This window comes from Haliotis cracherodii, unplaced genomic scaffold (genome assembly GCF_022045235.1).
Source record: "Haliotis cracherodii isolate W230 unplaced genomic scaffold, xgHalCrac1.p SCAF_10, whole genome shotgun sequence".
Lineage (NCBI taxonomy): Eukaryota > Metazoa > Mollusca > Gastropoda > Lepetellida > Haliotidae > Haliotis > Haliotis cracherodii.
In genome coordinates, this window is record NW_027266265.1 from 31,105,221 (window position 1) to 31,122,608 (window position 17,388).

General features: G+C 35.7%; 1 protein-coding gene and 1 pseudogene across 1 annotated transcript in view; one reads left to right on the top strand and one right to left on the bottom strand.

Moving 5' to 3' along the window:
• Positions 1–228: 228 nt before the first annotated feature.
• Positions 229–7,605, bottom strand: LOC139454301 (casein kinase I pseudogene; annotated as a pseudogene).
• A 2,527-nt stretch (positions 7,606–10,132) lies between these two features.
• LOC139454302 (lysophosphatidylcholine acyltransferase 2-like) overlaps positions 10,133–17,388 on the top strand; it is a 51,619-nt gene continuing 44,363 nt past the window's right edge. The window contains exon 1 of the mRNA XM_071235922.1: positions 10,133–10,353. Coding sequence (XP_071092023.1) covers positions 10,249–10,353 — 105 coding nt within the window. The 5' untranslated portion in view covers positions 10,133–10,248. The remainder of the gene's footprint in view (positions 10,354–17,388) is intronic.

A 17,388-nucleotide genomic window follows, 5' to 3' on the forward strand; every position in this document is an offset into this window, starting at 1 on the left:
TCACACTAATTCAAAGAACTCTCACATGACAACAGAAATAGTCTGTGATGTTTGGCCACGAATCGTCACAAGGACAAGCAATGCTTATTTTCTGTACAGAATCATTCCAGCAGCTATTGCCATTTACAGCACACAGCAAGAATCCTCCACAGCAGGAAATAAAGCTGGTCATGAATACTGGCATGCAGACATAGGAGAAGAAAACAATTAATAGACAAATTCTTACACTTGAAATATCTACAAATTTATTCCACCATAAAAGCACACAGAATTCCTGTACATACACGTGACTCCTCCAAACAAGCCGACTACAGTTTTCCTTGAGATGTGCATTCTAGGGATCAAGGACAGCAAGAACAGACAAGTCTGGCTGCAACTGGTTGTTGTAAACAGAAAATACATTACATGCTGTCTTGAAAATAAAATAAATCACATCGTACACACAAAAACAAAATATAGGAAATACCAGGTTACAAAATGCTTACAATTTACACTTGTGATACATACAGAATTTTGTTTTGGATGATACGCAAGTTCTACATTCTGAACAAATGTAGTTGCTGTCAAATACAAGAATGAAGTTAAAATGTAAACAAAAATGATTCCGAGGGGATATTTTCAAACATCTACTTCTGTTCCTTTTTATTGGTGAAATCATTAATTTTGCCCCAATAATCAACAAGCATTTTCAAGACAGTGTCCTGAATGCCTTTTGTCCGACCATATACTGACACATGGTTGCTGCTTCTGTCATAACTTTACATGGACGCTAGTTGACCATTTTTCTACCATGTACCTTGATGCATTAAACACTTCAGTAAAACAAGAAATAAAACTGGTCTGGCATTGAGGTCAATCAAAATAAGTGTTCTCATCCTATGTCCTGAGTTCAACTGGGAAAATACATTCCAAGTACCTAAATGTACATAAATGTATTGACACAATGTTCTCTTTGGCAAGATTCTTGGGATATATTGAAAAAAAATTGATAACCAGGTTTCTCATCCTCATAATAACTGCATCATTTTTTTCATCCACTCATTCTACCTTCCAAATTTATTACACGATCTTTGAATACCACTGTTCAACACTCCGATCCAAGTCCTACTGTATTACACCATCATCAATACTTCATTGTTTTTTATACACTACGGTCCTCTATCACCCATGAATACATACATCCACTTTGCAGAGAAATCACTGTTCTTTACAAACAAATCAAGCCAGTGAGAGGGAAAACAGAGGTTACTCTTACCAGTAAGCATTACAGCTCTGCTGTCCTCTACTCTATTGAATGCTGGGTAACTGTAGGGTTCGCATAAATTCACACACTGAGGAGGACCTATTTGACTTTCACGAGTTACAGGGCCTAATTCTATTACTTTACTAAAAATAGACATGCGTCACGATTATACCGCATTTCCACCTTATGTATTCACTGGTGATGTACAAACTGGTGTATACAAATCTGTGAAGTATTACAGTGGCAGTATTTTTCTTTTGTATGCTCCACTATAATCAACAGTAATAAGCCTTCTTTCCTCCTTTCATAGGAAATAATACATAAGCCAGTTAACTACCTACCTTCCATTTGATAGAACAGATTTAACTTTAACATGTTTAAGTTCTCAAATTTAAAATGAAATGTCCCCAGCATCCACCCTCTCACAGAGAAAGCAACAACAAAGCAGATAAGGTGGAACCTTGTTAACTTCTTACAACAGAAACTTTGGAAACCATGTGATGATCACATTTTCTGAATTCTATTTGATATTAGAAAACACATCTCAAATTATGGCACCTTTCACATTACCCACTGCCAGAACAGAGTTGCTTGTTATTTAATGCCACACTGTTTTCCAGCTACATGATGACCACCTGTGAAAAAGGGAGTCTGGACCAGATAAACCAGTGACTGATATGATCATCAGTGTATATTGATCTGCAATCAACCAAATCATTGCATCCGACAATCTGATGCATGCATTCAACAAGCATGGAGTTTGGGGGACCAGTCCTAAACAGTTATATGTTCAACAAATGTGAAAACCCAGTTTTTCTGTCTAAATAGATCCAAGAAGGGCTATTGGATTTTTCATTTATATCAAAGGTAATTCAATTATGTGAATTAATCTGGGGGTTACAATTTACACTGCAAACATAACTAAGCAGTTGAAATATTTCAGTATGAAATTATACAAAGACATTGAATCTGATCTTGCACCAAGGGATTTACAAGGTCACTGTCAACACAGAAAGACGCACAAACTGTTACAACAAATCCGAAACCTTGACAACTACCAGATATAAATGAGGATTGTTGGAGGGAAAATTTAAAGAACACTGTTGGACAGTTTAACAATTATATACACCAATCCTTGCAATCTCAACCTCCAACATGCTGTGCTCACAGAGACTATTTTTCAAACATAACAAAGACAACCAATAAATAAATGGCCAAGCCAACAGTTACGCTTAGCCTGACCACCTGAGCAAAGATATACTGTAAATAATGCTGTACAGACCACCCTCGACAAGAGCAGGGCAAAGAGTAATGGCACCTACATTAAAAGAATGTATGAAATGGAAAGGAGGAAAAAATATTTCTCAGCACCCCAAACCAATATTTTATTATAAAGACTGCAACATTAATTTTCAAAGTCGCCAATTCTTCCATTTCAAATGCTTCATAAGTCCTGTCTGCCTTAGCTAACAACACAGTACAGTTGTTACCATGGAAACAAATAACTCGTACAATGTATAAATTCAAACAGACAAAAACAATTCCAGTGACTGCCACGATATTGTTAGTCAAAACTCATTTGAAAAATCTTAATTTCTTATTCTTCAAATCACCGTCTAGAAAACAAATGAAAGAATTTTATTTTTTTTCTGATAAAGTTCCTTTATCGGTATTCCATCCATTATCCATAGTAACAGTCTTTGCCAAACACTTTTGAGTCCACTTGTACTAGCCCCAAATCATCTATCAGCAACATACCGCTTAGGTTTTAATGTGACTATAGGGGGAATAATGATATTTGACAGAAAGTTTACTTGACTCAGGCTTAGGACTAGTTGATAAAGACGCACACTGCTAACGGTCTTTAGTGAAGAACCAACCATGCATTTTTACATATCTGGAGACGCTGCAATAATCGAGAGTGGTCAACAGTACACGAACAAGCCCGAGTTCAGCAGCCTTCTTCAAATGTTCAATCAACATATACACAGATGCAACCGAGCATAAAAGACGAGAGACGAGTGTTGTATGATTTTTAATAAACAACTAAAATCATGTCTACACTGCCAGTACCCAGGACAACATATGTACAAACCTGACATTAATATACAGACTACTCACATAACAGTGTGGAAGCCAGTATCTCCACGCGAGGGATAGAGTTCACAGAGGCAGATAATTTAAAATTGGATCTTGTACACATACAAATAGTCATAACTCTCAGGACATCATGAAAATATAACTACCCCGAGTAATATTTGGGGCATCACTCATTCAGTAGAGCCATAACACTTTTCACTTGGAAATCAACACATATGGACACTACACATACAGTACATTTAATGGTTTGGCCATGATAAAAAAACCAGCACACTTATTTGGCATATAATTAGCACAGATGTTGAGGATCCACTACACGAGTGTGTACACAAAATGTGTCAATTCATCATACAGTTCATACAAGTGCGGATATTTCATATATTGACATAATTCCCCTGTGTACAGTAAGCACTTTGTGTAAGTTCAACAGGGGATGCTTGAAGTCAGGCATTTTGATTTCCATAGTATCACTGCTTGCATGAATGACATGAAGAAGGCAGGCAGATAGGTAATTCTGGCAGCACATAGCATCAACTTGGGGCCTTACAACATAAATCAGACATATGGCAACAGTATCGACTACACAAAGTCGTAACAGCATCACAAGGTATGAATGAAGAAATTCAGACACTATCAAAATTCATACATACAGTCTTCAACTGAAATGATGTGTATATGACAACTGGAAACAATATTTAGTATAACAAACATCAAGCAAATCACAATATGTGTAACCGTCTCAACTGAATGTAGTACTAACGGAAAATTATTCAGACAAAATATTTCTTTCATCTTGACAGTTGAGTGTTGAAGCTTTCCCTGTCATTTACCATGTTTACAGTGGAAGTTAAATATCCATAGAAGACAATATTAACTGCAGAAAGAAAACAGGTCCATCTATCACAATGGAAACAAGAGATAGCAACATAGAGAAAATAATAGTATGAAGAGGTAAGAGGTAAGAAATGATTTCTGTATTGTCAGTGGCTAGATATTTCTAATACATTTTTCGGACAATTTATTCTTGTTTACAAGTGTGTGTGTGTGTGTGTGTATGAGAACAGTGTTTGAAATGACAGGATGTCCTGGGGTCCTTGGGGTGTTGGAATAGTATTTAAATTGAGGGTTACCCTCAATCTTTACCTCTTAACATCAGTGTTACTAATGTCAAAGACCCCCTGACATTCATGTTTAATTTCAAAACCTGTGTATGCTTTTAAAGGCATCTGAGACCAATATCCACACTCTTTACCTTACTGCCATTTAAAAGCATCAGCCATGAATGGCATCCCATAGAAGATGTCAACACAATGGGAATTGTCGAAATGAAAGAGTCAGAGAAGAATACAAAACGTAATGACAGGTCTTGTTCCAGTGACCACAGTTACAGGACAGTGAACCACAATAAATATTTCTAGTCTTTTTCATTAGACTCCAACAAGTTACACATTAACATACTGTCAACTATTTACCTTCATCATATATATATTTATATACAAGTATACAGATTCTACATTACCTTTGAGTAAATATGTAAGTATTTCACACTAGTATCAATATCAAATCTACAATCACTTAGCATGTAAATACTTGTTAAAAATGTATGTATAATCAAACAAATTCTTTAAAACCTAAAGATTAAGCCAAACTCAAAAACTAAATTAAGATTTTTGACAATACCAAAGAAATCCCTGACATACGATAAGATAACAATTGATCACAATTTGCTCTGCCTTCAACTCACACACAGTTTAACCCTTAACATGCAAGATTTATCTCACATGAACCAGATGTCATTCAAGTTCATACAACACCACATACAAAGGGTTAACTATGTTCAAGGCTCAATCAGAATCCAGCACGTCAAGCTGGGACCATACAATTTTTACATCACAATGTAGGAGGGAGGCAACTGCCATGTACAATGTTGGACATCCATATCCAAGTCTGAAAAATATTGGTTGTTATTCCTGTTAATACCAAAAGTCCTCAGCACAACATACTATTGCTTGTGCATCCTCACACTTTACAGATTTAGACGTAATATAGCTTCTGAGTTCCATATATCTTTAGATCCATCTACCATATTCTTGTATTCATATTAATATCTAAGGTACAATACTAGGAAATTAGTTATTAGATTATGACAAGAATTCCTTTTATTCCTCCCACTTTCAGTAGATGATAGACATGTCCTTCTTTCCGCTGGGTGCGGGAAAGGAAATCTTATGGACTGGACAATGATATAATATCATGCATGTACTTAGTTTGTCATAGTTCAAAGGATATTGAAGATGAAACATTAATATAATAGCTGAATATCCCTTTCAGGCTTAAATTTACAGGTGCTACTGAGAAACATTTACATCACAAGCTTAGCATGCCTTGATCTTGCTTTGAGCTGCAAGGACATTTTCCCCCCAAAATATATATCAATACCATTGACATACGTTACTTGAATTATTGATAATATAACATAAGCTTATCTGTGAGAATTCACAATTTGGGATGAAATACCATAAAATAGGGTTTCGTTTATTTGTCTTCATGAAAAAAGGACATTTTTTAGCATAAAAGCTCTGAACTGTTGAGCTTTTAAAATATACAATACAGGGTGAGTTTGAAGACTGAATCTACATCTTTCAGCAATTTGCTATAGAAAAAATGGTCACCTGGGGCAGTGAATCATGTTTATCAGTTATAACATATTGGGAAAACTCAGGTTGTCTTTTCGCTTGTCTCTTCTATTTCGTTTGGGCAAATCCAAAAACCAGGCCCTTGAAACCCTGATAAAGCCCTGGAATAAATATATTCAAAACAGTACAGAAGCAATATACAGAATGACTAAATTATCAAGAATTTCTGGTCTTAAATTGCTGGATTGTACTGTCAGTCCACAGACACAGAAAGTCTACTTCACTACATGTTGTAGGAATCTTCTTTCACATTGCGTTCTGGTCACATTGATAAAGGACTCAACTTTACCATACATGTTCAAATAGTTGGGACCCTCATGCTTTTCTGGGTTAGAAGGTAGCTCATGTAACCAACCAATGCTTACAAGAAGCGAAATCTGTTTGTTGTACATTTGTACTGAGTTCTCACAAATGAGGATCTTTTTATGGACGTTCTCTTTGTTGACAGGCAGCTGTAGTAGTATGCTGGGCAACTTGAGCTGCTTTCTGCTTTAGCATTGTCCAGTCAAATGTGTAATCATACTGATAGTTGAGGGTGCGGAACAAGATGCGGAACAGCTGTCGCAGATACATATAATCAGGTGCCTCTTCAAATCTCAGACCCCTGCAGTAATTTAAATACATGGCAAACTCTGCAGGGAAGCCTTTACACAGCACTTCAACAGGAGTTGACATCTTCTTTTCGCTGATTTTCTCATATTTCTGTTTCTTCGTGTTGGCCTTTAATCCTTGCCAAGGGAGACATCCCCGATTGAAATACATCAACACGTAACCAAGGGACTCCATGTCATCACGCCTGCTCTGTTCAATACCCAGATGAGCATTGATGCTGGCATATCGAGCTGTGCCAGTTAGATTTTTGTCTTCTCTGTATGGTATGTGTTGTTTGGTTCTTGAATCTCGGAATTTCTTTGCTAACCCAAAATCAATAAGAAAGACTTTGTTACAATGTCGACCAATGCCCATCAGGAAGTTATCAGGCTTAATGTCTCTGTGTATGAAATTTTTGTTGTGGGTGTATTCAATGCGTCCGATCATTTGGTCAGCAAGCATTAGAACCGTTTTCATGGTGAATCGCCTGGAGCAGAAGTTGAACAGATCTTCCAAACTCGGGCCAAGGAGATCCATGACCAGGACATTGTAATCTTTTTCGTCACCAAACCATCGGATATGAGGTATTCCAACTCCTCCCTGTAGTATTTTGTAAAGCTTACTTTCATACAGCAGTTGGGGGTGGCGAGCTTTCAGCGATTCTAACTTCACAGCAACCTCTTCTCCACTGTGTATGTTGATCGCCAAATAAATGTCGCCAAAACTTCCACTGCCGATTTTCCTCACCAGACGGTATTTCTGGCCTACAATGAATTCACTTTTAGCGCGAGACGTATCTGCTTCGCTAGACATGTTGGTAGAGTGTTCAAAAATGCCTTAGAACCGGAGAAAAGAGGCTTATTTTTCACCTTTTAGATTATCTGAATGGTTGCCATCTTGGGTGTTTCAGTGTAATAAACCTGGCGCTCCCAGGGATCTTTGCACCAGCCCATAATCCTTCACGACCAGGAAGTACGCATGCGTACCGGAAATACGACACAACGCTAGTGATATTGGACTAACAACAGCTTTCAGATTTTGAATATGACAACAGTCACCAAACGGTGTACCCGAAACACCCCTAACAACCGCGATAGCTCCCTTTTGAATTCATAACAACAGTGTGTTTGGATTGTCTCGACGAATAAAGTCTTATTTCGAAATAACCAATTATATTCCTAATTATTAAAACTGCTTCGGACAGATTTATTAATGTTGTAGATTCATGCACCACATTTCAAATGTTTAAACCTTTGCATATTATAATACATTCTTATTCAAATTCTGAATCCATTTCCTGAAAGATATTTTGTAAAACAAATCATAGTGATCTTACACGAAACTGATTTTGCATCCAGTTACCAACATGCTGCAAATATATGTAAACATGGATCAAACATAATTTCTAATATGGCAGTAATTATTCATCAAAATGTTTATCAAAATATTAGATCACAACAAATTTTTAATAATAATCACATTTTAAATAATTATTTTAGATACAAGTTATATAGAATGACAAATCGATTTAGTTGCCAAGATATATAAAGCAGTTCCAAATTTCTATGTAATGTCTTGAGTGAGTGAATGTTGTTTTACAATATTGTTAAAACATGTTAATTTCAATGAAGAATGAAGTTTAAGATGGATAGGTACCTGGAATTTTTTTTTTTTAAATTGGATTTTAGGATTCAAAATAAGCGCCCCTGACAGGCAAGTTGTGAAAAAATAATTATTTTGAGCCAAATTGAGAATATTTTAGAGACTTTTCTTAAAGTAAAAGCTTGTGCAACATTGCATCCAGTACAGTAATGCTTTTTGCTTTTTATTGGTCCTGTTATGAGTGAAATAGAAGTTACCTCTACAAAGCCATTTTAGTTACAATTATTTTGAATAAGGCAATTTTGTAATTCCATATGAGAATATGTAGTGACGTTTGCTGAAGACTTGAAGCTGAATGCCAGCCTCTGACAGGTCCAGATATGTCACTGTAATATGTTCTAAATGGAGGTACTTGTGAAGTTTTACAACTTCAAATATCTATACAAAGCACACATGTATAAAATTATGACGTTTAACAATATGGTTAATGTAACTGTTGGCAACATTATTGTGTGGACTTATGATACAGTTTGTCTTTTAATAAGTTCTGTGTTTAATTGTGTTCTGAAATGTTTTCATATGTATAGTGTATATTTGTTATCTGAAGTGATTTTATATGTTCAGGGTATAATTGTGTTCTGAAGTAATTTCATATGTACTTTGTATGGTTGGTTGTGTTTTATGCTCTGAGTATAATTGTGTTATATGGCGCTTAATATGTTCAGTGTTCAGTTACCCTGAAGATCCGGGGTAGAATTGGTCTTCAGCAACCCGAGCTTGCCATAAAAGGTGACTATGCTTGTCATCAGAGGCAAATAACGGGATGGGGTGGTAAGACTTGCTGACTTAGTTGATGCATGTCATCATATCCCAATTGGGTGGATCGATGCTCATCATGTCAATCACTGGATTGTCTTGTCCAGACTCGATTATTTACAGACTGCCGTCATATAGCTGTAATGTTGCTGCGTGCGGCGTTAAACAACAAACCAAAACTAATATGTTCTGTGTATTATTATGTTGTCACTCCCCATCCATCCCCAGCTTCACTGAGATGTTATTTGACAATATTTACCAAATATCCACAATGTTTTCAGTAAAAAGCCATGCAGGTACTCTTGGTGGCCAAGTAATTAATGTATTTACATCATCTGTAGGTTTCTAGTAGCAGTAAACAGTAAATGCTTCTTAAGGAGATCAGTGCATTTATACAGTCATTGCTTCATATTTCAAAAGTATTGAGCCAAGTTTCCTGTTTATAGTCAATACAAGGCACATTAATGTGTGAGTGAGTGAATACTAGTTTAGTTACAGCAGTCACAAGCTCATTTTATTATCAAACTTTCATAGTTCTGACTTTTTTAATGACAAATAAAAATTGTTTAATGTCAGAGATATGAATTTTTAAATAAATTCAATAGGTCAGTTTCCTTTTTTATTTGATTGAAATGTTTAAGAATTAGAAATGTTTTGTACAAATTTAGTTCATAAAAAGCTTAAATTTGTGTACCATGGATGATGTGTTATTGTGTATATTTCATCATATTCTCTTAATGTTTATAGGATCAACATAAAACATTTTATTAACACTATTAATTCTGGTAAATTCCTCACTGAGCACATTGAGTCACAGATATTGGTGACTGTCATTCCAACTTTACCCTGCATCATGAAATAATTATGTTGAATATTTCTTTTCATTTAAATGATTTATTTTGAATGATAACACTATCAACAGTAATCAAACGTGTGTTTGGAGGAAGTTTAAAATATTTTTGATATAACGTAATAACTGATTTGACTGGTGACAGTTAGTTGCTCGTCATACAACAGAGACACGCACTGTCAGATCGAAAGCGCGATGTGTTGAACGGTTAATAGTACATGCTAAAAATAAACTCGTACAACACCTCAAAGCCGTGATAAACGGCACAAAAGATAACGCAATGTCCGAGTTGTATATTCCAATGTGATACCGATGTGACAAGTGTCTGCTGATCAACCAAACTAGAGAAAATGAAGAGAAACGTGCCCATTGCGCGACAAGAATCACTTGTTGTACCGGACGTTCAGAACCCGTTTGTGCACCGGTTGCATTTCGGAATCTTGGACAAAATTCAGGTCTGATTTACTTCCCACCATAACATTACGGATCGATCAACATTGGGTATTTAGAAAATATATGTGTACAATGATGTATTTATTATTTAATAATTGTGAACATTTTATATGTGTACCTGTATATGCATGCATAGTCATTGCAATTGTGACAGTAGGTCTAGTTGCGGAACAGGCGTTGTCATAACTTACATTGACCACACTTCTTCAAGATCTTTACTGTTTTATAGAAACATGTCACACATAGGAAGTTATAATATTTGTGTTACGAGTACTTAACTTAGATAGTCATTTCAACCACAGTGAGTGGGAACAAATGCTCTATTCGTTTCCAGTGTGTTTATAAATAGAAAATGTGTATAACCTTTCAACAGTGTTCTGTGACATCCAACAAATCTTAAAGATTCCTTCAATACTTTTACAATTTCGTCATCTCATGTACCCAATAATATTTTTTTTTAATTTTCACTGTCATTTTGATATTTTCCCAAACATTTCCAAAGTTAAACCATGTCATTGCTTGCTGTCACCAGATCACAGAGGTCCTTTTTGAAAGTTATGTACCATTGCCCTTGACTCAAGTACATATGGAGGAAAATTCCAGTCAGTAAAACTTTCCGAAAGCAGGTTTTTTTTTCAGTTTTAATGAATATATTTTTCAAACTCACAGTCATGCCAAAGTAATATGAACATGCTTCTGACACAAGGTAACATTTATGTACATGAATATAGATCTACATGTACAGTAACTGAAACGTCTCTGAACACTTTCCCAAAAAGGTTAATTAGACATTCTGGGTTTTTTTTATACACAGACTTAACCCTCATAGTGCCTGGCCGTCAGCTGGTTTTGCATTGTTTAGTGCCGCACTATGATGTCGCAGATTAAAAAATATATACATTGTATCAAAGTGTTATTTCTTCACACAGTGTAACCAAATTGTATAACAGGTAACTTGAGTTGATTGTCTTTCCATCAGTATCTAAAGTCACCAAATCCAAAAGATCTATGCACCTGATGCACTGCCTAGCCATTGATAAAAGTGCTGGCATTGTATGTTTCCTACTTTTCTACATTACTCGTAATATGGAAGCACCCGAATATGGCAAGTTAAGTCAAGTAAGCGCCCATGTTTGAAATCTAAATGTCCAATAATTCATATCATTGGCAAGTACATATCATAACAGTGATAGACATATGACATTGACGTTGCAGTACACATTCACTTAGAGTTTTCCGTGAGTTATATTTACTGATAAAAAATCCCGAAGAAATTGTCCATGTTTTTGACGGCAAAACAAAATTGACAGAAGTGGTCGGATTAGTTAGGCAGACTGTTTCAAAGATTATGTCACACTACCCTGTTACTTTTGTGTATGTTTCATTGACCGTGCCCTCTTATTAATGATAAAAACAATTTCGTGGTAATTGACATCGTACATTTTCAAAGGACAAATTGTGAAAGATAGCTAAACAGCCCTAACAATACTCTAATTGACACCGCTCAATATCGGACTTCAGTATTATTTCTTAATAATTAACAAGTTCATACTAATGTAATACCACCCAAGAGTAAGTACATGTAGATTCAATCAAGATCATTGAAACATTTTCATGGGCAGCAAATCTATTAAAAAAAACTATTTTCGATCACTCGCAACTCGTACGCCATATGTCATTGCTTTGTTGTGCAATCACACAGACTGCTTATTGATACTTCGGGTGTCATGATGTGTTGTTAAAGGTTTGAATCTAACTAATAAAAAACTTGAAACAAGATGTAATTGGGACAATTTTAATTTTAAAAGTAGGCTATATTTAATACAAGGAAATGATAACTTGCACAGTACAGGTGAAAGAAGGCAATATTATTGTTTTACGGTACAATTATAAATAATATCTAGATCAAGTGAAAGAGAAAATAATGAAAATATGAATTACTTCGATTAAAGTAGTGTTCAATGTATATACAGTTCATGTTTCACTATGCCCACTAGAAAACACATCCTCGTCTCAGCTAGTATTTCACACTTGACTGCCTTACTTAGACCTTTGCTCAAAATATACTTGTATGGCTAGTCCATATAAATACAACTTTTTCTTTCATATTGTTTTATAAATACGACTTAAGAAGTGTATTTACACCTAGGTCTGTACATGTACATTTAAGGACATACCTGATAGTTTATTTCCAGTGGTTTCCCATTCCATCCCATTCTACTAAAGGAAAAGTTTGAAATAGATAATAATCGTAGGTCAATGAAAGTAATGGAATTATTTGTCATAAAAGGATAAATATATTCTTGGTATTGAGCTTCGAAAATTTAACCAGCAAAATCTGAAATATAAATGTTTTTAAGTTTGTATGTCTTTCCTATTTTTCTTTTGGTCTAGCTAAACGACAGCTTTGAGGAAAGATATACAAATTAAAATGGTAAAAAAAGAACCACAAGAATGCTTTGATTTTGACAAATATTTATTTTGTTAAAATCTATTTCATACTAAGGATACAAAACATGGTAATTAGTACTATGTCACTGATCGAAGTATTTGATCATTTAGATAATGCAGAGTGAAAAAAAAACATAAATAAAACTATGTAAAACATCAAAATGAAATCACATTTACACTGAAACCATTGTCTTTCAGAAATCGATTATCTATATATTGTGAGCAGATCTAATTACTTTTACTCTTGATGTTATAAATTGAACCATTTGAGATTCTAATAGATGAAGCTAAAGTATTAAAAGTCTAGGTTGTTTAATATTGGATCCATTTGGACAGCTTTCTCACTGTAAAACATTCCTTTTTGAGTTCAAATCACGTGAACCTGTCCAGACGATATATTCACAGAGGTGGGAAATCACTGACTGTCTATTAGCCTATTCGAATAAAATTGCAGATTGTAACGGAAAAAAATGAAGTTTTCTCATTTCTGACATTTCAGATAACATATCAAATAAAAGTTGAAGACTTGGAATAGATTATCATACGTCAATTGAGAGTACAGTGTACATCAATAATTTGTAAATGTTATATTAATTAGATCTAATATCTATGGCAGAATGTTTGAAATACAAGCTGTCGTGTTATGATGATATATTCCATTGTCTGAGGAGATTAATAATGTGGGGGGCACGGGTGGCCCAGTCGTCTAAGGCGCCGCGATTCGCTGTGCAGAGTTGCGTCCCCTGGACACGCCAGAAACCTATGATTGTGGGTTCGAATCCCGGTTCACCACGATTATGTTTCTAGGTTTGTCAGCACCATACCCGTGCTCGTGGGTTTCACCGAAGTGGTAAACGTCTGAGACCTGCATCACTTCGGGCTTTCCTCCCACATTAAGCTGACACGCCGTGATATAACTGGAATAATGTTAAAAGCGGAGTTAAACACAACTCACTCACTCACTCAATTAATAATGTGAATTTGATTATATATATGCATACACAATTGGAGTGGTATAGGCAATGACAGTTCTTCCGCACTCCACTGGAGCCAGATTCACCACCCAATAATGTTACTACAGAGGTCATTTTTTATGCAATACCCATGATACGATTCAACGATGTCATGAATTGTTTTAAAAGAAAGATTAATCTTTATCAAAAATTGATAAAATGTACTATAGCCCAGGAGGATATTGGAAATGAAAGCAGGTGAGCCTATTCTATATTATCTTAAAGATGGGCCGGGCAGGGGATTTGTACGAGAAGAGTTGCTGATAGTTCCCAACGATACATTATTACCGCCCTAAGTAACCATAAGCATAGGTAGTTATACCATCCTTATCAATCCATCTTTTTCTAAGGGGGATAATGATGTCTTGTTCATTCTTAACCCATATATCCTGTGATTGTCACTTCTTAAAGTGTTCATCTCGTGTTTGAATGTTCTGCCATTGAAGGATGCTTCTTAATACAGGTCATGTTTGATATGCTTTTTTACCACATACTACTTAACACCCTTAGCTTAACCCCATTATTAGCCTTCTTTATAAAATACATCTTAGGTTTTTATCCGACATACTCCGCTGTGCAATGGATTATCTTTTGGGTAATCACTCGTGTCGTACATATCTATTTTTTCTGCCATATCTTTATGCACATCCTCGGTTTGTATTTCCATCATCAAAGAATCATTATCGGTATATAACACCTCACATCTATCACTGTAATGCTTCTTATGTTCATTGTAATAAAAGTCACACATTAAGTGTTTTGACAAGTCAAGTATACGTATACCAACGTACACCGGTCTGTTGAATTTTATATTATTTTCTGCATATGCAGTGCTGCTAAGTCGTTATCAGATATCTTGCTTCTATTAAAAGCCAGGCTCGCTATAAGTTTCCTAAGTCTTTCTTCCTCATTAGATCAGACTAATTTAACATCAACATGATCAACAAGCTTCCTTAGATTTTCCATAGTTTTTCCAAATACTGAGTTATTCTTGAGCTTATATAGGTTCTTTTCGAAATTGCTTGTAGCCATCTTTCTTAAATCTGTGTTCAGCCTTATATAGGGCTCCATCCAAGGTCTTTGATCAAACTTAAGAACTCTGTGTATTTTCTTTATTTTTATGCCAAGTGATAAATATAACTGGAGATTTCTGTAGTGAACATGGTGAACTGTATATTTTGTCTTATCCATCAAATTTGGTACGAGTTTTTCTACGTTAGCAAACCTAGTATTACCCATCAAGGAGTGTTGATATGCCGACATCCAATCTTTATTAACCATTTATCTTTTGAGAGCTAGCGGATAACTGTTATGGTCTTTGTGTAACTCTGCTGGATATTCCAAGTCAACTTCTAGTATGTACCCTTTATCGGAATCTGTGGGGATATCATTCACATCGACCCACTCAAACCCACCCGTGGGTAAAGGTTGACTCAAAGCCCATCCGTACAAATTGTTGGTATGGAGATAAAATATGTGCGTATCAGGTTTACTCGAATCATATCCTTCCACTAATTCATTATTAGCTTTAGAATACCTTTTCGCATTCATCGATATACCACCTCTTAATCTTTGCTCAACAAACAAGTGCATATCATAATCGGCGAGTAATTTTAGTTCTACACCGGTCTTCTTCAACAATGCATCCCACGATAGTCCGGGACTGGAATAGTACCATGCCGGATCCAAACCGTAATGTTTTAAACATCTTTTTCTAAATATCTTGAATATATCGGCCAGTAACAGTACATCGTTTTTTAAGTACAGATTGTGATAATCGCCTAAATTCTTACAACCTAATTTATCCCACACCATTAGAGCATGTTCATAATCAGCATTTGTACACAATTTAGCAAACCAATCATAGCGCCATTATCACAGTTTCAATGAAAGGGGGGGGAAAAATCAAAATCAAACTTTACAGCACATCGTATTAACCCAAATGCCAAAAAGGTATTGCTGTCATCACTGAAGAATGTTGATGTTTGCTATAATTTCAGTAGTTGGATGATGTTTGTATCACGTGTACCATCAACAGAAACGGGGGCCGAACCCACATGTGAAACCGACCTTGGTACAAAGTGTGTACAATATGGCGTTGTCTCACGTTAGATGTCGTGGCCACACTTTTGAAATGTCCTTTTGCGACAAAATGTGAAACAGTTAGGGCAAGTCATTCACACGATCAGGTAGTTTGAGCAATCACACATGACTCTAAGTCATTTTATATGAAAAAAGTAGCAGTTATTTGTCTAAACGAGCGAGCATGTAGGACAACCGGTAGACAGGAAATCGTGGCACAGATATGATGCCAACGTGCCCTGTCAATCACTTCGGGCGTGGCCATTCAATGTTGAGGTTTTGATCATGAACTTCCTGCCCATAAAAATACACTATACCACCTAAATATATTAACGATCATAGCTATTTTTCCATATCTTTGATTTGGATATTTTCTGTAAATCAGCATCATAAGCAGAAAGACAATCTGCACTGTCTTTTCGTCTCTAGCGCCATGCTTAATCGCCATGACACACAGTTGATAAACTTATGCAATACTTGAACAAAAAACTTCCGTTATGGACTAAACGTTTGTACTCTTACTCCAATAACTGTACAGTGGGGACAAGTAAAGCTTTCTGACCACTCTGATCAGATTTCTTTTTCAAATTGGTTGTCTGATATTATAATAGTTACAAGAATGTGAAATTGGTGCATAATAAAAATATTGCCGTCATTTGCCTGAAGTTCAATGTGGCAGAAAAAGGTCGAGAAGCTCAGTAACCACTTTATTAATCTCACCATATTTCGCAATCCGTAGTACTGTATAAACTATGACTTACATGATGTTGAAGCTGAGATGATTAGGGTGATGATGGTTATTATTTTAAGTTTGCGCAATCAGTGTTGGACATCTTAATTCACAGTTGAAAAGGGGCATTTTCATGAGACCATATATGGTCCCCTTGCACTATGAAGGTATGAAAAGTGAGGGACCATATATGGTCCCATGGCACCAAGAGGGTTAATCTTGCAAAGATAATAATTTGAGTTTGTTCACATAAGAAAATATAACTGTGTTCTATTCTTTGGTTTGGTTGTTTGGTTGTTTTGTTGTTTAATGTTGCATTCAGCAATATTCCAGCTATATGACAGCGGTCTGTAAATAATCGAGTCTTGACCAGACAATCCAGTGATTAGCATCATGAGCATTGATCCACGCAATTGGGATCGATGACATGCATCAACCAAGTCAGCGAGCCTGACCACCCGATCCCGTTAGTCGCCTTTTACGACAAGCATAGTCACCTTTTACGGCTTTTAGATCTGAATAGTTAATCTCTTGATGATTCTTTATTGACGAAACGGTCAACTTACAAACATTTGAATAATACTTTGACAGACATTGTCTTCATGGAAGGGGGAAGTAGAATGTTCAAGTAATATTATTTTAGGAGTGAAAGTAATGTTTTATTGCAGTGTCTTATTCACTTATATCAGCAGGGTTGACACAGTTACTTGTCCCTTAGGACATGGTGAACATTTCGGTTAAAATTGGTCATTAGCAAACCG